The sequence below is a fragment of the Pezoporus wallicus genome, unplaced genomic scaffold (genome assembly GCF_028554395.1).
Source record: "Pezoporus wallicus isolate ANWC-B61680 ecotype Strahan unplaced genomic scaffold, APGP_CSIRO_Pwel_v1 contig_6966, whole genome shotgun sequence".
NCBI lineage: Eukaryota > Metazoa > Chordata > Aves > Psittaciformes > Psittacidae > Pezoporus > Pezoporus wallicus.
In genome coordinates, this window is record NW_026639746.1 from 1,942,778 (window position 1) to 1,965,770 (window position 22,993).

A 22,993-nucleotide genomic window follows, 5' to 3' on the forward strand; every position below is an offset into this window, starting at 1 on the left:
ATGTAGACACTTTCCTTGTACTTTCGCCATCAGCTCAACCACAGCAGATTATTTTTTTATCTGATGATGCAGCAATCAACCCAGAACTGTCACGACAGCAAAACACACCTTATGTATACTTGGATAATAGAAGCCAGAGCTGAGCAATGAATACGTAACAGAAATTACTAGATGGATAATTTGAAGCCTCAGGCAAGAATATGAAATTGGAGAACAGCAAAAAAAATTGCAGAGGAAACACATTAACAAGTCCAGGCCAACACCCAATAGAAAATCCTAACTGTTTTTTGTTCTGTATTTCTCCCCTACAGGAATTATAAGAATCTGAACTACTTAGGATGCTGACAGTGCTAAAACTGTGAACATATCTAAAGGACACTAAAACTGCTTCAATGGAGCATCATTCCATGAGTATAAAATATAGTAGCATTTCTAACCTATCTGCATATGATTTACTACAGTATCTGATGCATCTGTGTGTTAGGATGGTTCAACAAAACCATAAACAAACTAGATATCCTCTTCTAAAGATAACCACATGGTGCACTTCAGTTAATAAATACCAAAATTGACTACTTAAAAGTACTTACACCAATTACGAAATTGATTAGATCTCAGACTGACAGCCTCTCTTTCCCAGCAGATTTCAATGCACAGTAAATTAGAAGAGTTTCACAGGTGTACGTTCAGAAACATTTCAAATTTTCAAGGATATTGGGCAGCACAGTGACAAGCCGTGCCAAATGTAAGGCTTTTTAAAAATCATAGACATACTGATATCAATGTCTGGATATATTGCAGTGAATTTCAAATACTACAGTAGCCCTTAGGGACTACTAATAGTGTAGAAGAGCAGGCGGGAGAAGGCAGAGTGAAAGCTGCTGCCAAATACCACTCATCTCATAGCTGTGAATTCAAGGAAATAATCTTTTTGTGGCAGCTAAAAGCAGCGACTACTGAAAAGGTGTTCTATTATACAATTAAGGTCTTTTAAGGTAATTTTATCTCAGTAAATAATAAAAAGAATTACCATGGAAAAGGAAATATAGAAATGAGTATACACCCATTGTTGCACAAGTGAGTTAGGATGAAGACTAGAAAAATGTCTTTTCATCACCCCCATAAGGCTGAGTCATCCGGCGTGTTACTTGTATTAAAGATAGCTGATAAGTCATCTTCAGGCAGCACTGAAAACCTACAACCAGGTCTGCTTCATGTACATCATCTTGAAAGATAAGATCTTTAGCTTACAAACTCTTCTGTGCCCAAAGTGTATATCCAGCTAAGAGCTAAACATCTATTTTAAGCTTATGTGCATCATATGCGTTACCCTGCACCTGTGTGACCCTGAGCAGGGGTTTTGGAGCAGATGACCTCCAGAGGTCTCTTCCAGCCTCAACCAGCCTGTGATCTAAGCATCTCTGGCAGTCAACAGAGGGAGAACCCCTTTCACCTCCCTCGCAGCCCATAAAGACCCTGTCCTAAGATGGGTGAATCACCACCTCGTGGTACATGTAATGAGTTTTCACTATCTAGATCTAAATTTGTGTAACACCCAGCACAGATTTTAACTCATAACCAACAATATTGCAGGTGTCCTTCCCTTTGAGATCAAGGTTGAAGGGTTTGGATTCCTCAGCCTGTGCCGCCCAAGGGCATGAAGGCATGCTTCAGTGAGGCAGAGCAAAGGTCAGTGTCCCTGTTTCTTCTCCAGCCTTCCATGTAGTTTGTGTAACTAGGAGCTCAGCTGCCTAATCCTAAAGAGATTCATTCTCTTTAGGAACCAGCCACCAACGGTTCACTCTGCTCACCAGCAGAAGACTACAGACTTTTTCAGGTGGGACTTTTAACTACACCCTTCCACAGCCATGTCCTTTCTCCCCACTTCAACACGTGTCCCATAAATGCCATGCTTTCAGAGTAAGACTCCCGGCACTGATATCCAACTCACACCTCATGCCATAGCATCAGCATTTCACATACTTGCAGCTTCGCACTGCAGCTTCTCCCTGCCTGTGGACTCTGCCAAATGCATCCAGGAATGGCACCATGGAGACAAGCAGAGCTCAGAGTTGGGCCTCCAGCTAGGAGGGAACAGTCTACAGGGTACCTGCCTCATACTTCCCTGTCAAGTGACCATGTGCACTAGAGGAGTGATTCATGGATGCTCAGGTTCAGGTAATTCAAGAGCTGTATTATTACTGTAGGTAATAATGATAAGTAGAAGCAATAAAAACATATGAAATGACTAAGCAAATTCTCCCAATGACCATCTATGGTAAGGAAAATTATAAAGCAACAATGTACAGTCATTATTAACCTATTATTTATGGGAGCCTACCAATTTGCAGTGTTTCGTAGAAAGAAACTGGTGGCAAACATCTTGGCAGGACAGGGATTGGATGTCACCAAGTGGATTTATTAGCTGCAATAAATTTTCTTTATCTTACAAAACCAAATGTAGTAAAAATGTGAATGAGGTATACTCACTGGAAGGCTTGCTTTTACAATGAATCCCCTGCAAACAGAAACAAAAAATATTATAAAAGCTGAGGTGACAATAAAAATAAATATTGCTTAATCTTTGTACACAAATACAAACATACCTTAAACAAGTAAACATACAGTCCACAACAGAAATAATTTTTGAGATTAAACAAAGATTTTCAAATACACTGAAAATGGACATCACTACTCCGTATGACAACCTGATATATGTGGGGACACAAGATCAGTAATATCCTTATTTTCAAGTATTTCTACTGAGGTGCAATTGTTCTAACAAGTTTAAGTGTTCAATCAAATACAGATGTCATTTCATCAGGTACTGCTATTCACAGTGACCAATAGCTTATTCTTTACAATGGACTGCTTCTTACCAGGGCAAAGAAACCAAGTGACTTTTTAATGGAAGATATCTAGAACACTAATGACTATTATATGATTTTTTTAGAGGATCACACTAGGCCAGTGGAAGGAAGTGTTACAGTAATTGCAAATGAAGTTTAGAAATAAGACTTTCATTTTTATTTCTTAGAACTATCTGGCTTGGAATCCTGAAAATAAAATTAGGCACAGCACTTAGGGTGCTCAGGTGGGAAAGTGTTTTTGTAAGAGGCAAAGTGAATGTGACAGTGAGATTTTAGTGAGTTTCCAACTATCTTTCAGACAGATTACATTCATTTTCCCAGTAAAAAAAAGTACTTAACCACACACTAAAATTCTGTAGAGTATAAAAATAACAAATCTTATTTTGACTATTATGCATGGTATACTAAAGAAAGGCTATTACTTAGCCAGCAAATACTGTTTTATGTTGTTCTGGCACTCAAGTTTTTGACATAGCACTTTTATACCAGTAGTACTTTGTACAGGGCAAAGCTTTCTGCTTCCCTCTAAAATCAGTGTCTCATTCACAGAGACACTTTTGTCACACCCACAAAAGGAGCAGGCACCACCTTGTCTCCTCTGCTCTCAAAGGGACTGGCAGCTCTTGGCCTTTTTAAAACATACTAAGTCAATAAAACAACAACCTCTGAGGTTTAGAGCCAGCGAGTCTCCCAGGCCTGAAGTTCCCATGTTGCAGACAAACAGACTGCAACCCACGTAAGCGTTAGCACACCATAAAATAACTATTGCTTGGTCATCCGTGAGGCATTCTCATCCACAGGTAATTCTGTCCTCCTCATAAACACAGCTGTAGAGCAAAATCATATTATTGTTCAGGTGAGAAATGACAGCATGTTAGCTACGCTGTGGCAGCTGCCTAGAGTACCCAAGAAGTGTTTTCTGTCCTTCATTGCTGCTTTTAAGTTCTTAGCTAGGTAATTTTGTTTTTAAAGGAGGCCTTTAGAAAACCAGTCAACAGGATCTAAACTGTATCAGTTCTCATTCCTCTGTCCTTTTGGCACTTTTATTTTTAATAATAACTTCTGGAGGTAAGTTGTCACCTTTTACAACTGGCAGTTTGTCACTATGACTCATAAAAGTGCAGATGCATTAAAGGTAGCATTTTAAACCACTCATTATAAAAAGACAAAGATGGTCCTATATTTTCAGACTGGAGATTATAAAAATTACTTGTGACATTGTTAAAGGTATTACTTTGGCTGCTTCTACACGATACTACATCAACACTCAAAAAAGTGTGGCCTGTTGTGATAGGACAAGGGGTAATGGTTTTAAACTAAAAGAGGGGAAATTTAGACATAAGGAAGAAATTTTTACAGGGATGGTTGTGAAGCACTGGCACAGGTTGCTCAGAGAGGTGGTAGATTCCCCACCCCTGGAAACATTCAAGGTCAGGCTGGAGGCAACTCTGAGTAATTTGGTCTAGTTGAAGGTGCTGCTGCTCATTGCGGGGGGGTTGGAGTAGAAGGTCCCTTTTAACCCAAATTATTCTATGATTCTATCACGGAAATCAAACTTCTTTGCACAACTCTTCTAAAACTGGGGTACTTCTATTTCAGTGGTTTCATAAATTCCTCGAATTCCCCTGAAGGACTGAAAAATGTAACTGATGCAACCTCATTTCTGCTCTAATATGTTCATAGAAATATTTGTCATATATTAATTCTGCCCCCCACAAAAGAACTTCATTGGTAGTTTGCTGATTCTCCTAATGCACAATGATCAACAGAAAGAAGACCACAGCTTCCTGAATAATTCAGTGCAACACTAAACCAATAAAAAAGGAACATGCCAGCTCATATAAAACTACTGGAATTTTAACTGCTGTTTCAAAGCCCTAATTTTGAATTCATTCTAATAGAACCCTGCAGGAGTATGCAGAAGGACAATCTGAATTCAGCCTCTTAACTTGAGGTTCTCCATGGCCTTAGGGTGTGGAACAGACAAATATACAAAATGACTGCAAAAATTCAACTGAGTGGGCTAAGGAGCTAATTTTCTTACTGAGAAAACCTAACTGTTGGATCAGCTCATTGCTGAGCCACTGCTTACTGGAAGAAATTAATCTTTCATGAGGTTGATAATTTAGCAAATTACTTCTGTATTTTTAACTTCCCATTTGGCAGCTAAACTACTGAAAATATTTTGGTTAGGTGGCTTGAGAGAGTTCCCAATTGCCAGTTAAAATTTCTTTGAACATCATCTTTAAATTAAGTTTTCCAACCGTTCTGTCTGGTTACAATCAGGGTGCAAAAATACATTAGAAAAAATAAAGATCTCACTGAAATAAACAAAAATCTCACAAAACTCAGAGGATTCAGCCTTTTATTTAAGGGCCGGTGCTTTGATGCCCCTGTTATGACACTTGAAGAATGCAAATTACATGTAAATAAATTGTCTTAAGTTACAAACATGGAAAAAAAAGACAATCACCCAGTTCCATGAGGCTGTGGGATGATGCAGAAATCCACCTGTACCTTCTGGTCTATCTTAATTAATTACTGGTTTATACTATTGCTCAGATGAATGCTACCATCTGAGCACTTCCCAGTACCATCTTGCATTTATTTTCTCATCTTCTCCATGGGAAAAAAAGAAACATATCCATAAGTGATTTCTGTTCTGGTAGGGAGATGTTTTGTCCTTCCTAAGCACTTGGTTTTGTTCTGGGTGAGGCGTTGTGGGGAAGGTTTACATAAAGAATCAAACATTTGCACAAACACTTGCCAGTTACAGAGAGCATTTTGTCACAGCTAAATTCCTCCTTTTTTAACAAGTGTTTCTTTTTATTGTACAATACCAAGGGGGAGGGGTGGAGGCAGTATATTCTTTTATAATCCTTTTGCAAAATAGCCAAAAGAGACCATTTGTCTCAAAGAAGAGCTCAAATAAATTAATCAAGTTCCTCTCCCACTTTCCATATCTTTTGTTTTCAGGAATTTTCAGTGATGAATGCAATATAAAAACATAACACACTAAAACCAGAATGGAAATTTTCTTCCTCTTTCACAAATGCCATGGGTGTCTTTTATGCAAAAAATAAGATCCTGATCATGATAGCACATTTTACTCCTATACAGAGAGCATCTTTGATTCCTATCCGCTTTGGCAAAGAGCCTAAGCAAAATATACTTACACAATGCACAAACAGTTAGGGATTTTCCTATTTCTCTAGGGTTTTCCCCATTTGTGGTATTACTCAACTGTAGCTAGAGGTTATCTGAACAGACACCACCAACGTGCAGCACTCTGAATAGGAGGTGTGGTGCCAACTTTTTAGCTAGCACAGCAATTTCTCAGTCTAAGCCAACTGTAATATCAAATTCTTTTGTTTAAAGACTGTAGAGAAGAAAGTGAGATCAGCAGAGAAAGATTTGGATTTGGGGGCACAGAGAGCATTTCCATAAATTAAAATTGCCATGGATAAGAAACAAAGATTAAACCTGTTGCCCATTTCCTCTCATATCTCCAGGCAATGAATCAAGTGCAGAATTGTGGAAATTCTTCCCTGAATGTTCTGTCATGTAGGAAAGAATCTGAGGCAAATTCAGTTTCACAGTTCACCTGTTAGCACTGTTGTACCTTGTCCATAGAAGAGTTGGTGGCAGCTCTTCCATAACTCCACAAGGAATAGTACTATTCCTGAATATGCCTTAAAATTTGTTCTTTAATTGAGACAAGGTTGTTAGACACTTAACAATTATCTGTTAAGGTGTCTACATTAAAGCCAGTGTACGTAGAGTTGCCCTGGGTTCAGCAGTAGCTACTACTGCTACTGCTGAACCCAGGACAAGAGTGAAGAGTTCTTCCTCCTTTGAGAGATACTCAGTGGCAAAGCTATTATCTGCATTTCTACTTAGTTTCAAATAACAGAGAGGGCAGAGAAAAAGGAACACACCATATTCTGACGTTTCCTTCTATTCCAGCAATTTCTGGTTTTGGCCACCATTAACAGTAAGCATGGGACTGTGCGTGTTATTACAACACAGGGAAAGTGTAGCCTTGCAACAACTGATGCTCAAATTGTAGCCAAAAGGCTGATAAAGATGATTAATTTAATCATGTTCTTTTTTCTTTCCAGTCCAGAGGGGATGTTCTGCACAGATCCATCTTGTTCAGCACAGAATTAGAAAGGATGTCCCAGATCACTGGGTCTAGTCCCCTAATAACAACATCATCCAATCCCCTTCAAAAAGTGGTGAAGCTTCATTTTAAAACCAGTCAGCCATTTGTGTGCACTACTCCAATAGCCAATGCTATTTCAGAATCCCTGCTCTCTGCCATCACAAAATCTTAATTTCTAATGTAAACACAATAATGGTTAGCTTGTACTGACTTCTCATTGTGCCCATTATCTTTTCACTTAAATAGATGATTTCCACCCTGGAATTTTCTTTCCATTTATCTTCAAACCTTTTCTCATCTTTTTCTCTGTGACTACAAAAGCCAAGCTCATTATTCCTCTCTAATAAAACCGGCTTTCCTTCTTACCATCACCTTTCTCAGCAGCTTTTTCTACTTTTACGCATTTGTCCAAATGGAGTGACCAGAACCACACACAGTTCCAAAGCCAGTTTCCCACTAGGGTTTATTTGATATGTCAGAAAGTGGTAATCTTTGTCTCAATTGGAAGCACCAAAACCATGTCATATCAGTAGTTATCCTCCAATACAGAGATGGAGCTATTTACCGCTTTCTATGTCAGCAATCCAGCAGCAGCCTTCTTTTCTCCATCTGCTCACCCCATTTGTTTCATGGGGGGGAAAAGCCTAAAGATACTGGGCCATAAGAGTCCTAAAAGCTTTCTCATGGCCTTTAGTGAAAAACTTGAACATGCTGATGCGATCTCAGTCACCTCCATAAACAAAAAAGTCTTTGAGCAGTGGACAGCCGCAGTTATATGGCTCTATACAACATAAGAACTTTGAATGGAAATGAGAGGAAATGAGCAGTATCAAAAGCTTCTCAGACTACCAAAAATAGTTGCAGTTTCTTTCACAGAGACATTCAGCCCCCAAAACTGTATCTAGGGATAACTTCACAAATGGAAACAGAGTATGTTTTAGCTTTTTCCAGAGCTATTTGCACAAGCAAAGGAGACAACAGCTTTGCACTTTACATGTCCTTGTTGCTGGTGGGGACTGGGACATCACAGGACTTTTCTCATTCTATTCTTATAAATGTTACCACTGTATTTATCTTCCCAAATATAAGGAAACAGGATTCTTTACAGTAAGAAAAATCACATGGATCACATAATGATTCCTGTCCCACTAAGAGAAAATAATCTTAACTATATCATAGTCAAGAATTCATACAAAAAGACATGTTACTGGAAATGGGTGAAAAAGAAAAATAATAGGCTTAGAGAAATTCTGGTTATATTTATTGAGAAACAGGAATTATAATGATGAATACATATAATATGATAAATTAGAACTGTTAAAAATTCATAGTGCTGCTGATGCAGTGTCCCCAGAAGAACTTTTCTCAAAAGGAGCACCTGTATTTGTTTTGATATCATGTGGCATTACTTCCATTGCCAAGGTAAAACTATCTCTCTTACTCTTGATCCTTCTTAATTTTTGGCATACCACAAGGTTGTTCTTCAACTTTTACTGACAGCGTGGTGATCAGATACATGTAAACAGCACGCAATGGGATCATCTAAGCAATCATAGAAGGAAACATTTGGACTGTTGTTCATGCAGAAAAGGAAGAGGCACCTGAACTTACAGCAAAGCTTTATTTTGGACTACTTTGAACTACTGCTTCTACAGGAGTGCCTGGATGCTGCTGGATTTTTTAACAGAACACTAAAAACAAAATACTGAATCATGTGTATGCCTTATCCAGCTCCAAGTCTCTCTCTGTGTGTTCCAAGCCAAACAAAAACAGTCCCATGACTTAGTGCGGTGCTGAACCTGAGAGGTCAAGTACTACTGAGAAGTGGGATCTTATGCTCAGGCTCAGTAGAGTGCCAAAAAGGTCACACGCTTTTTGGATGAGAGCTGGCTTGTGTCCAGCAGAGCAAGGTAACATCAGCCTGTGCTAATGCCATGCTGATGTGCTCTCAGCTAAACAGTGAACTGACAACAGGGAAGATACTACTGGGGCTACTGAAGATTATTGGACAACCTTCAGTAATGCTTCACAATGGTCTAAAGCAGAGCCTTTTACCAATTTTTGTCTCCTGCATTTGCCATTTCACATGCACATGCAAATGTATGGACCTATCCTCCAAAACCTGCTGCTTGTCACAAGGCCAGCACTTCCATAACCATCTAGCAGTACTTCAGTAATGTAGGAACACGACTGACACAAGACCCTCAGGCCCCTTTGATTTTTGTCCTTCTCTTTACCTGCTACTATGCAAGTATAACAGAGATTTCTGTCTTCAAGTCAGTATTATTTCCTCCTGCACCATACTGAAGCAGAGAAATCCTGTTCCTGTATTTTAACTGGACTCTCATGTACTTTAGCTAGACTGCATGCAGCATATAATATCTTCTGACCTTTACTGTGGCTGCATGGCTGTACCTCTTTTACAGAGCAGGACAAGTGAAAGAGTTGGCAGCACAGTAATTATATCTTTGAGAACTCTTTGCAGAGACATGCATTTATCCTATAAGTGAATATCCAGACAAAATAATATTGCTTCGAGGTCTCAAAACTGGGAAGAATGCCCCCTCATATTTTTAAGTGAATTGTATGTAAAAATAACATGATACAAAAAGGATGTGTACAGAAACCACTTGCTTTTAAATTTATTGGACTAAAGGGAGCTATGACAGTCTGAAATAAAAGCTGCCTGTTCTATTGTATGCTTCAACTACAAGACTAGAAGCAAAACTTACTTGAAGCAACATTTTAGGAAAAAAAAAATATATATATATGCCAATCATTTTGATGTCATGTTTCCTAAAACATTCATAAAAGTTGTTAACAAATCAGAATTTCATACAATAGACAAAGTAAAATTAAAATGTACTTTGAATGCCATATCCTCAGCTGGTATAAATCAGCACTATCCCATGCAGAGAGTGTCAAAAATTTCAGACTACTCAGCTACTTGAAAGGAAGACTAATCTACCAAATCAGCACTTCTAGTCTTAACAATGAGACAGGGACATTCTAACACAGCATTAATGGTTAGTTCAGTGAATGACTGGAGATCTCACACAGAGGATGATAAAATAAAAACAAAGAAATCTAGGCTTTAAGGGGCCTCTGGGGGTCACCAAGTCCAGCCTCCTGCTAGAAGCAGTACTGTCACCAACACCAGATCACGTCAGCCATTTCTTTTACCATTTCTTGAAAAACTGGAGGACACTGATTCCACAAGCTCTCCAGACAACTACAGCTACCCCATGCTTTGAGGTTAGCATGGAATAATGGTCTCTGTAGCACAGAAAAGGCTACAAGAATAACCCAGCTTGAGGAGTGAAGAGAAGAATGACGAAGGGTGCAGAGCATCTCTCGCATGAGGAAAGGCTGAGGGAGCTGGGTCTGCTACTAAGTTTGCTACACTGCCCAGTAAAGGAGAGGGTTTCCCAGGCCTCCTGTCAAAGCAGTGATACTGCATACGGAGGATATGAAAAAAATGGCCTGGGAGAAGGACAGGCAAGATGTAATTTTTAAAGCTGAGTGTCCTGGGTTTAGCAGTAGCGGTCAATTTGAAAATTGACCACTGCTGCTAAACCCAGGACACTGAATGATTTCACCGTTCAAGTGGGAAATCTGTAAAGCCACTTATATTTTATTTTCAGCATTCTTCAAAAAACCACCCCAAAACCAGAAGCTGAAACTTCAGAAGAGTGACTCAGCAGCTACTCTGAAGAAAGAACATCAAAGTCTGGCTCCTAACTCAGGTGCCTGGGTTGTGGAGACTGGAGGTGAGACTAACATAGGGCTTAACTTTTTCCCTTGCCTAACTTGAGGCAGCACCATGGTGAGCATGCAGGTTTCTTATACTGCCCTGACAAGTCACTAATGCTTTTTCATTGTCTCCATTTAATCTGTATTTAATAACCTGGAACAACAGGAAAGGAGCAGGGTCATAGAATGGGTGAATGTTGCAGAAATGCTGGGAGCAGAAGGGCTTAAAACCAAAAATTCACTTGCTAATCCCAACCCTGCCAGCATGAATCACAAATACCAAAATTTAGAACTATGAAGCACACTTGCCAATAATTTATTATAACAGTTTCAAGACTTTGGAGGCCACGTGTCAGGGCTGACACCCTTCAAAGCCATGGAAATATATGCAGGAGCACGTTTCTGATTTTTTGTAGCTCCCATACATAATGTGTTTCTTCCTCTTCTCCTTAAACAGAAGAATTTCAAACTTAAATAACCTTGAAACTACCCCTGATTATAGCTTTTCCTGATGGGAAATATTTAAAATGTTGCCTTTGGTTTTATTCTAGCCGTAGCTTGTTACATGATTGTGTAAGGCTGTAAGGCCGTACGGCTGTACAAATGATACCTCAGGTCATGCTAGAAGCAGCGGTAAAGTAGTTTCTGATGGCAATCCTGAGAGTCCACTGCATTCCTTCCTGATGCCACAGTATCAGTTAAGGAACTGTTTCCATTAAAGACTTAATGACTAAGACACCCGACTAGCTCTAACTGTGCTTGCTTCAGTTACAAAAACACTCTAGCCACAGCAAAATGAGGAAAAGACTAGTACACAAAGGTGAAAACATACATTCATTTATTTTGCAGCTGCACACTTGAAATTTTTTCACAGGATTACTTCCTAACTATTCCTATTATTATGGCAACTGAAAGTCTTAATCCTACAACAGAAATCTTGCACCAGAATCCCTCTATACTTGCCTTTCCTCTCCTATCAAGAGCCACAAAAAGCCAAAATAGCTTTCCTTGAAAGAGCTAGCAGTGTATGTACATGAAAGATTAAAACACATTCAAAAAATGCCACATACAAAAGCTCTACTGAAAGTATCTATACTGTGCATTCCAGCTGAAACATTTGCAGTTCGAGGTAACCAATATAGAAGCCAGTTAGGAATAAATTTGGAAATGCTAAGGAAGAATAAATAATATAAAAGACAAAATAAAAAATAATTACTCAAAAAGTCATTACACAGTCTATTTCTTTTTTTACTGTGAACTTCTAACTTTGCTGGGGGCTGAGGACCAAATTATGGAATAATTATGTTTGGCTTTATCTTGTGTACCTTCCAGGTACTGTAGTTGCTAAAGTTAGCACAGTCCAACTAAAGAAGGCAGAGGTCCAAAAGAAGGGCTTCCAAAGAGGCAGGATTCTACCAATGTTTCAACAGCAGCATTGTTTCACCTGACTCTCCTGATCATGCTCTTGTCCCTAAAGGCAGAAACAATTCCTGGGCATTGCCTCAGCTTAATAAACCCATCGGTGTTCAGTACCTTCATATATTGCTTCACTCTATGTCTCATTTTTAATGATAGCTGTTACTCACTGAAAACCACCTATGCCTCACATTTGGCTAAAAAGTATGTGTTTTTTTTCCCCTAAGTGGAAGAGAAAATAATCATAGAATCATAGAATCAACTAGACCTTTAAGATCATCAAGTCCAACCATTACTCCAGGACTGTCAAGTCCACCCCTAAACCGTGTTACTAATGGCCTCACCTGCATTGAATGGTAACACAGATGAGACCATGCTGCAAAAATTATTCTATTATATCTAAATATATTGAAAATGAGGGAAAATACAGCTAGTGGAGACAAGAGAGCTATAGCTCCTTTAACCCCTGCTCCAAATTCTAGTAATCCCTATAAGCTCCTAGAAGTATTTCTTCCTGGAACAAATTGGTAAGAGCTAAAAACCCTGCTTACCTATTTTCTGGTCCTCTTACACTTAAAAATGCCATATTATAGATAAACTAACACACCACGGACCAAAACTAAGCATGAAGCATGATACTATAATGAGACTAGCAAAAATTATTTTTTTTTAAAAGGAGATATAATAGAAAGATATATACATTTGTAAAGTAATGCAGAAAACTGTCACTGCAGTCATGGAAGGAAGAACAGCAGGTCAGGGAGATGAGGAAGTGGGAAAAACATCAAGGAAGTTTGCATAAGTGGAGATGAAAGGGAAAAACAAAACTGAAGACAGTGAAATGTGTTAAGTGCAATAAATTCTATTTCCTCAAAGTTTTTCCAAGAAAAGACAATGAATGCACATCTAGTACTGTACAATGTTGTTTATATGATTCATACTTTCTGAAAATATGCAGGCAAGTAGAGGCAACTCCAAGACAATCAGTTTTCCAGAAATGACTGAAATTTACCACACATACTCAAAGCAACTAAGTTGAAACATTTTCTTGCAAGAGCCACAGATAATCTGCAAAGTAAAACTGAAACTCTCATCTTTTTTGCATAGACACTTCCTGAGGGAGATTATATGTCCCATACAGTTTTCATGGTGAGTTCAGTACTTTGCATGCTGAAAGGGCAGGATATGCCATACAGCAAGAGCAACCTCGGCTCTGTTGACTGTTCCAAAGGAATAAGCTAAATATGACTTGACAGACCATCTTTACATCCCACAAGAGAGAAAATTATGAATGAAAGCAGAGATATTGGGGTGAGAAAGAACTCAAGATGCCATCTACTTTACGTTTCAGCCTTAGGAAGAAGGACCTTTATCTGAGACAACTGAGATTTTCTTAGCATGTGTGGAGATCTCTATAAGCTCCACAAGCAATCCATTCCAGATCTCATCATCATTAGTTACTGTGACTTTCCAGCTTATTCATGACCTCAGAAAATTCTAGACCACTGAATTCCTGCAGTTGTAAAAGCAGGGTCAGTTTTGTGATGTGTCCGTATCATAGAGCTGGTCTAGAACTTGGACACTGACACACTGCTGTTCGGGATATATTCTCTGCTTTGTATTTTTAAGATGGCAAATAAACCCCTGGTTTCAAAAAAAAAAAAACAAAAACAAACAAACAAACAAACAAAAAAAAAAAAACCACAAAAACAGAAAGCAAATAAATGCCAAAAAATGAAAAAAGTTCCACAAAGAAAAATATTTTCCTGAGAGTATGAAGACTAATACAAAAACATCTGTGCCAGAGTTGATATATAAAACCTAGGCATCTCTTGCAAGGATGATGGTAACAAAACACACAGAACTTCAAATAACAGCTCCTGATTTGAACAGCCTTGTAACCACAGCACACAGGAATTCAGGGCTCCTAGAAACCAAATTATTTGTGGTTAGAGTAGGGGGAAACTTCTTTCTTAGGTCCAAATTACCTGCCTATCTGGGAATGAGGTGAGCTTCTCAATGCTGAACCAAAAAGTCACAAGCTATCCTTCGAAATAAGTGTTTAAACCCTCTTTTTGTTCCTTCTCATTTTTTACCATCCCTGGTTCTCTCCCATGCATAGGCATTCTGGCAAGAGAGGAATACCAGGATAGTATAAACAAACATGACAAAGTAACAGGTACAGCATTGTCAGCTTCAGCAAATGTACAAATTAAGCTAACCCTAGACCTCACTGCATGAATTCCAGCCAGGCCACACTACATGGTCTCATTATAGTTACTACCACTCCTAAAAAAGATTTGTCAGCCTAGATTTCATCAAATTACAAGTAGCTTTCCAACTGCAAAGCAGTCAGATAACAATATTCTGCAGCTGTGGCAAGCACCTACTCCCAGATCTCCATATTCATCACTGTATGCTCAAATGGAGCTGACGAACATCTTCCCTCCTTAAGATCAGGGCTGAGAGAGATCTGTGAGCTAACATTCACAGCCAATAATAAAGGTCACCTGCTCCCATCTCCTGCTGAGCCTGCTTACATATCCCTTTTTTGTTGGTTTGGTTTTTTTTTAAATCTACTTCCTGCTACGGATACTGATTGCACATATTTATGTGACATATGATGGTGGTGAAGATTCTAGCACTGCCTTGTGTTTCAGTTTCAGGATACCTTGTCAGGTCCAGTTCCAACACCTGTTAATTTTGTGACCCCAGCTTCCACGACTTTCTTGTAGTGCCTCAGCTCCTGCTACTCCAGTGGATTACCTCTTTCAAACCTAACTTTTCTCCAGAGCTCTCAAGGAAGGAAGAGGTGAGAAAGAAAATAAACAAGAGCTATTGTTGCATTTTTTGCAAGTTGGGACTTGCAGGGCTTTCTCCATCTCCACCACTCCTGAAAGTGTTGGTAGATGCTCTAATAATGAGGAACATTGAAGTATTTTGTAAGTCCCTGCTTGTATCTGTCACGGGCTGTTTTCTTCTCAGGGGGTGAGGAAATGGGATGGTATAGGACATAGCAGGAAACATGGAAGTTAAGTGTCTTATATCATTGTTAAGCTATTTCTGACCTTAAGAGCAAATGTAAAACACAGTTCAAGAGATAAGTCACCTTAACTCACTGAAGTGCAGCTGTCCTCTCAGCAGAGAAGGCAAGCAGGGATATCTAAGCAAATGGGTTAATATCACTCTAATACAGTGACTCAATATGATTGTTTTGACTAATGAGTACTTAACACTTAATCATAGTATTCAAAGCACTTAACTAAAACATGTAATTAAGACATCACACAGGAAGGTCAGCACTATTTTGTACTTGTGAAAACTGGAGAGAGGAAATTACTTTAATAGGGCCACACAAGTGAGTCAGTGACAGGCAGGAGTGCAAAACCCAGGCTTTCTATGTAGTGCATGTTCTTGTGGATTATACTCAACAAATATTAGCAGAGAGTACGTTTTATATTTCTATGCATCTCCTCTGGTCATCAACTATGTCAATGAATGCACAAAAAAGTCTGTGGTGAATCATCGTCCTATGTCAGGACTTCACACTGCATCTCTCTCACTCGTTCTGAGGAAGCCAGGTCTGAAAATAGATTTTCTAGGTCTGAAAATAGATTTTCAAACATATTTCAGGGAACAACTGAATTATGTCACCTAGCTTATCAGGCCCATTTTTTAGTGGCTTGGGATCACTGTCAAAATACGAATTGCTTACCGTAAGAATGCCAAAGTATGCCAATCTATGCCAGCTGAGTTAGTGGCCTAAGGGCTGGTTTTTGCACTGTTTTTGCAGGGTGTAGTAATCAGCAACAATAGACTGATCTCTGGCATAAATATCCAGTAAAGAAACACCACATACATCAACTGTGAATACCATGAACAGGGAGCAACTATATCAAGAATTTGTTGCCAATAACCTTTATAATTGCAGGGAAATCCCAGATTCCATTTTGGGTTTCCTTCTTTATCCATGGACTTTGGAAACATTACTACATTTAATGGCAAACAATACAAATACTATTTCATAGTCTTCTGGAGAGCTTTTTAAATGTAGTGCTCTTGATCTTTACCAGCTGTTCAGTCAAATTTGGTGTAAGCCTGTTTCTTTGTGTACAGCCTGCAAACAATGCGGATTGTAAAATGAGTAGGGCACAAACCCAATTTCAATTGCAGGCTGGGATTCCCCTATGGTTTTACAGGGAAACTTGGTTGATAACTGTGTTTTCTATTGGGTGAGGCATAGAGACCAAACCCATTGTATTTAACCTTTGAATACCAGAATACCACACAAGTTCTAAAGCCAAGCCATTAAAATAAGGAAGGAGAAATAAATCATAGTGCATAATAAAAGCTTGGTTGTTCCTTTGTCATAACTCAACCCACAATTGTATATTTTCATGCTGTTTAAATTTTCATTTACTTGCATAAACGTCCAATGTTCTTTTGTCTTTTCCTTTCGTGTACTGAACAGAAGTACAGCTTGTGGTATAGTAATGAAACCTGGATGTTGCCTTGTATAAGGCAATGCAAAGATGTCTTTGAATACATGTGCTAAACTAAGAATGACTCATAAAACTATAATAAGATCCGAAATCTAATCAGTGAAGGGTTTTTAAGTCACATACCTCAAAACAGTTGTGTCACTATTTCCCTCTCGCAGCCCATGCTTTACTCTTAATAGAATGAACAACTCAAAGTGAATAACCAAAGTGGAGTAGCCAAGGAGGTCAAAACTGCTTACAAATATTCAGGAGACACAGCCACCTTAAAATCTGATCTGCTGGTCAAACTCTAGGGTTTTAGTTATTAATGCTACTCAAAACCTTCTGACAGCACCCACAGTCCGAAAAAAGTAGCAAAATGCAAATCAATAGCTTTTCATTCCCCTGTTGCTTGATGAAGAGCCACACAACCTCAGGGTTGACTCTGCAGAAGAGAAATCCACTTATATAAACTTATCAGAAAACTTCATAAAAAAACAATTTTCTGTAATACTTGTAGCAATAGCAGCTACAGAAAACTTATGGTGGTTTTAAAATTACAGTATCTCACTATCACATTAAGCAAATTGCTACAAAACATGGCATTGAAAACAGCACACATATTGCACATAGACAAAGACAAATTTTAAACCCTGGTTAGTGCCCCTATAAAGACCATTGAGGCAAAATTATGGAGGAAGTTAAACAGCTCCCTTTCAAACTAACACAGGTAAGAATGGGATGGAAGCCACAAATTGTGGTCAGTTTTGTAGGGAAATTGAAGTTACTTCCAAAGGAAAAGGAAGGAGTTTTCTCTACCAAGCTAGTAGTGAGACTCCTAATTTCATGTAGCTAAAATGCTCTGCAGTAGACTGAAATGCTGTGCTGGCAGTAATTTATCCTGTTGAGATCATTGTTGTTTCCAGTGAGAAAACATTTTTGTCTTAAAAAGTCATTAATGTGTTCAACATTCCACAGAATACAACTAGCAAAAACATCACATAGAGAACATGAACTGAATCCTGTCTTTAACATCACAGATGATTCATTGATTCCATTATAGTGGAAACAATGTATTTCCCCTGTAAACTAAAGCAAAGCAAGACAAAACAAACAAACAAAAAATCCCACAAAATGACAAAAAAAAAAAAAAATACAAACCACAAAAACCAAACAATACGACACCTTTCTCATTTATCCAACATTCATTTAATATGTTGTAGGACAAATCTATATCTTAAGCATCCAATGAATCAATCTTCTTACATGCATGCCTATGACAGGGAAAGATGCTGTTTAAGGTCCTCAGAGGTAAACCCTATCCGCTAGAGAGAGCCCCACCGTAAAAAGAGTGGTGTTGTTTTTCACATGCTGAGCCTGACAGTCACACACTCTGTGGAGGGATAAATTAGAATGGTTAATCATCTCTATTTTAAACTCTCATTGCAGCAGACTGAGGAGCATAAATTATTTAAAATGCACGTTTGCATTCATAAATGTTAAGTACATTAAAATTCTTTAAAAGTCCTCAGCCACATCTAGAGATTAACATCTTATGACTATACTTTATGATTCTGAAAACATTATTTAAGTAGATAGACACTACAGAATTTAAATGTGGGAATATTAAACAACTTCAAGGGAGGGGTCCCTCAACCTAGTGTTTTATAAGCATCTTTATTCTTGATATTTTCTAGGATAAACATATAAAATATAGAATAACTTGCTGAAACATGTACTAACTTAATATCTGTGTAGTACCACTTTAGGATGCCTCATTGCCTCTCATAAACACTGGCATATTCAAGAAGTCTGAACAGACAGCCACTGTCTTTCATGCCATCAATTCTGCTTCTCTGTAGAAAGTACATAGTTATCATTCTCAACTAAGACTAAAAGTCAAGTACACTATTATTTTATTCATTATTATTATTATTATTATTTATATATCTTTCAGATTATTCTTACAGTTTCAAAATGCCAACAGAAGTAGGATATCTCCACACTGCCCCTTTGTGGGGATATTTGGAAACATACGAATTTCAAATACATGAAAGAGATGGCATATGGTTCAGACTCCACTTTATGCACATACATAAGTAATTAATTTAACACTGCAGTTCCATTCATCCCACAAAATTAAACCCAGTTTTTACGCTTTCTCAAGCTTAATTCATTTTTTTTTTCACATGAAAGTCAGTATTATGTACTCCCAACATAGTTAGCAGTTTCTGAACCCTTCCATCCCTTCCTCCTTCATCTCTTTGGCAGCACTGCTCTTGCAAACACTGGCTCTCCAAAGCAATGAATACGAACTTAGTAAATTTTTTCAAATACAAAGGACAGATTTAAAAGGTACTAACAACAGCAGCTGGAAATTTTGTAAGATACATTTCTTACTCCCTTCCTAACAATCATTTTTGCCACTTTGGACACTTGATTCAGAATGACAGAAATATAAAGTGAATGTTCAGGACAGCTGAATTAGTCTTCCATTTTTCTTTCTTGCTTTTCTCACTATTATTTTGGCAACCTACAACTACTAAATTAATAGGTAGCAAATAGGAATAAGCAAGAGATTACCTGAGAACATGAAAGTCCACATTCTTCAATCCTGGGAATAATCTGACAATCAGAATTCCAAAAAAGAATTGTTAGAAGAATCTGAACATGAATATTTATCATCCTAAATTGGAAAAAAAAAATAAGAAAGCAAAACCTCAGAAGAAACCTTCTACTCTGACAATTCTCCCTCTCATGCTAAAACTTTAATATGAATTTTAGTCCCTCCCACAGCACTTCTGGACTCCTCCCTCTAACACATTTCAAAGAAAGAAAATTGCTAGTTGTAGGAAACATACAACACGTTCAACTCATGTCCCATTTTGAAAAACAGGAAACATGAATCTCTGACAATCACATTCAAAGCATTTTCCTTCTGGATTTTACCATGGCAGCTTCATACCAGTTTTAACAAATTTCTTTTCTGTAAATTCTGTGTGTAAGCAGGAATTTTGTTTCTAGAGTGATGTACCAGGCAGGTTCACTGGAATCCAAATGCATTCTTACATCTACTTGTTTTCTTGGCTTTCTGATGCATTAAATAAAAAGAAAAACAGCTTTGCCAAAGCAGCTCAACATCACCAGCTCTAAAAGCAGGGTGCAAGTGAGTCCCAGCACTTCAATAGCTGTTAGCACAACAAAATGCCCAGGAATGTCTTTCTGGGTGCTGCCTTACATAGTCCCACTACTCATCACAAGGAACAAGTATTCCAAAAACACATTTTCTGGTTCACATGGCTCTATGTGGTGTGTTATGCCCATAGGTGAACTAGGGAGTTATTACTCCATAGGGAGGGCTTGCTCACAACTAAGCGAGCTATTATTTAGTAGGACAGTACCAGAATCCAAGTTCTCGGTGCTCTTGCAAAACCTTTTACAACAGTTAAAGTAGGGAATACACAATTAACACCATCTGCTAGGATGTGATTTCATCAATGTTCTTTTTTAACAAACAGGTAAAAGACAGTGTCTACTCTGCCAATGTATCTACTGTACTTGTATTTTAGATACTTTCATGTGAGTCCAGTTTATCAATTTTCCAGTAAGACTTCATTTTTGGAAGAAAAAGAGCAGTATCAATCACAGTACTGATCAAATACACCAGATCAGAGGTCTGCCCAGCCCACTCTCTTGTGCCTAACAGGATTAGAGTAGCAGATGCTTAGGAAAAATAAGAAAGAAGTTAACTATGCTACTTCCATGGATTATTTTAACCTATATGCTACCAGTTCCAATGACCTGGGTCCTACAGATTTCCTGAGCTGAAAGCCATGTGCACAGTACTGTTTTTAATAGCTTTTATTGACCTTTCTTACATGAATTTATACCACAATTCTTTGCATCTATTTATCCTTCCAGTTTTGAAAACTTTTGTGGCAACAAGTTACACAACCAAACTGTTTATTTGTTTTGTTTTTAAAACTGCTTCCAAATGGTTCAGTTGGGTTCCCCCCTTGTTCATGTTTTAGAAAAAAATAGAGAATATCCATTCTCACCTCACCTTTGCCAAAACAGCCACAATTTTATTGATTTCTAGTACATCAGCCAATTTTTCCTAAGACTATATCCCTTCATTTTTACTATACTGTTTTCTGAGATAGCAGGTCCAACACACAATATTCAGGAGTGAGCAGATCAAGGATCTTTTACACAATAGCACAGTGATGTTTACTGAATGATCAGAGTCATGATGTTCCTCTACCAAAAAGACATTTTGACTCTGCTTAGTGGGTCATTTAGCAGCATGTCTACTGCAAGCAAGCCAGTTTCAGCACACTCCACAGTTTGTAGTTTTGCAGCCTCAATTTCCATTGTAATTTATGGGTCCCTGTAGAATACTGTTTGACTACTGTTTCAGATACTAGTCTAAATCTTTTGGATTATTTGTTTTAAACTTAGATCTGAGACAACTCCTCCAGCTCCACTCTTCAGTAGCTTCTCCTGTAATGAACTCCACTGCAAGCAAGCAAGCACTTCATTTTTTTTACTGTGTCATTGCCAGAGTCCGACTGCATAAAACCCAGTATCTGACTTACTTGATTTGTGACCCCAAGAGTGAAATTAAGATGCAAGTGAAGTCAAGTACCATAATTGATCAGTTTCTTTTATAAAGATGATTATTACAGAAAGATAATTATTATAAAAAATGAAATTATTATACAAAAATCTAGCAATAGGACAGATTGGAAAAAAAGATAGAAATCAAGCAAGCACTGAGAGTGCAGAGAGATAGTCACCACTGTGGGTCCATAGTCATCATCTTCAGTGGTGGGTGTCCCCCAGGGTCCATAGTCCTCATCAGAGATGGGTGGCCAGAATGGTGATTAACTTTTTCCCCTTTTATTTTGTGCTGGGAGGAGTACCTCTGTTCTTACTGTCACGTACTGCATGTTCCTGGTGGATCACGTGCATCCAGTTTTGCTGATCTTGCAGCCAGCTCTTCAACTGCACATGTCTGTCAGCAATCCTTGACATAACGGGCAGCAATTCCCTACACCAATCCTTGATGGTGGAGTCTTATCTCAGCTCCTCGCACCCATCTCTCAGGGAATGGATGGTGGAGTCCCATCTCAGCTCCTTACAGCCATCTTGGATATAGTGGACCTCAGCTCCCCACACTCATCTTTGAGACAGCGCATGATCGAGTCTGATTTCAGTTAAGTCTCTTACAGCCATTAGATTGCTTGAGAAAAGAGGTCCTTTCATATCTCCATTACTAATCAGCTTCATAGATTTTTTTTAGGTGGCTTCCTTCTCATCTTTGGTTAAAAAGGGTTGGTATTGACCTTTCTTTAAAATACCATGTTGGGGGCTGCAAAAGGATGTTTTCTCACAGGTGGCATTTTGGGGAATACCTTATATATGTACTGTTACTTTTAAAAACGCTCCTTGTGCCTGGAAAGCTTCTAATCTTTCAATAGCTCCTTTTAATTTCCTTTTGAAGACATATTAATTTTATATAGCTCCTTTTTTAATTATGCATTAACATAACACATTTTTTTGGATATTGAACTCTGTCAATATTGAAGAACAGCTTTTTGGGTGCCAGCCTGGAAAGAAAACAAGCGTTCTTTCTCTTCCTCGGGGGTCTGTGATTACTTGCCCCAAGCAACAGTCCTTTGTAGTGTTTACAAATTAAGTTTCTGCATCCAGCCCTGAGGTAACACTCCTTGAGTTTCCATAGAAATGAGTGATGTTACTCACTTTTTGCATTTTCTTCTCTTACTGTTTCTGGTATTTCTTAGCACACCTCTGTCACCTTCTGAATAAAGCAGTTGGTAGCATTGCTCTAGCAGTACATTCTTTCAAGCAGAAACAGTGTTTCAGTCCAGACAGTTTCTGTAATACCTGTTATTAAGTTCAGCAGGTAACAACCTTATTATTTGCTTCATTTTACAGTAAGCTTTTTAAAAAAGATGTCTAAACTAGCACAATCTATTTTATCATTCCTACATCATTTGTGTCCTGGAATCACAGTGTTCATCCATTGCTTTTATTATGTCATGTTATAGAACCCCCATTATGGCAATATTCCCACTAAAAGCTGGGCAGTATAATGGACCCATGCCAAGCTGCTTGAAAAAAATACACAGGAGCATCTGTGCACATGAAATGTATATGGGCACTGGCTGCTGGGCTCCCTGCTCAAATGTGACTCTAATTATTGACGAGAATTATTGAAAACCATTTTTGATAACAGATTTCTTTTATTCCTTGTTCCTCATCACACCTCACCTATATTTGAT

General features: G+C 38.3%; 1 protein-coding gene across 1 annotated transcript in view; it reads right to left on the reverse strand.

Moving 5' to 3' along the window:
• Positions 1 to 20,095, reverse strand: part of IL17REL (interleukin 17 receptor E like) — a 45,229-nt gene extending 25,134 nt beyond the window's left edge. The window contains exons 1-2 of the mRNA XM_057415796.1: positions 19,269 to 20,095; positions 2,491 to 2,518 (exon numbers count right to left, since the gene is read on the reverse strand). Coding sequence (XP_057271779.1) covers positions 2,491 to 2,518; positions 19,269 to 19,370 — 130 coding nt within the window. The 5' untranslated portion in view covers positions 19,371 to 20,095. The remainder of the gene's footprint in view (positions 1 to 2,490; positions 2,519 to 19,268) is intronic.
• Positions 20,096 to 22,993: the final 2,898 nt, after the last annotated feature.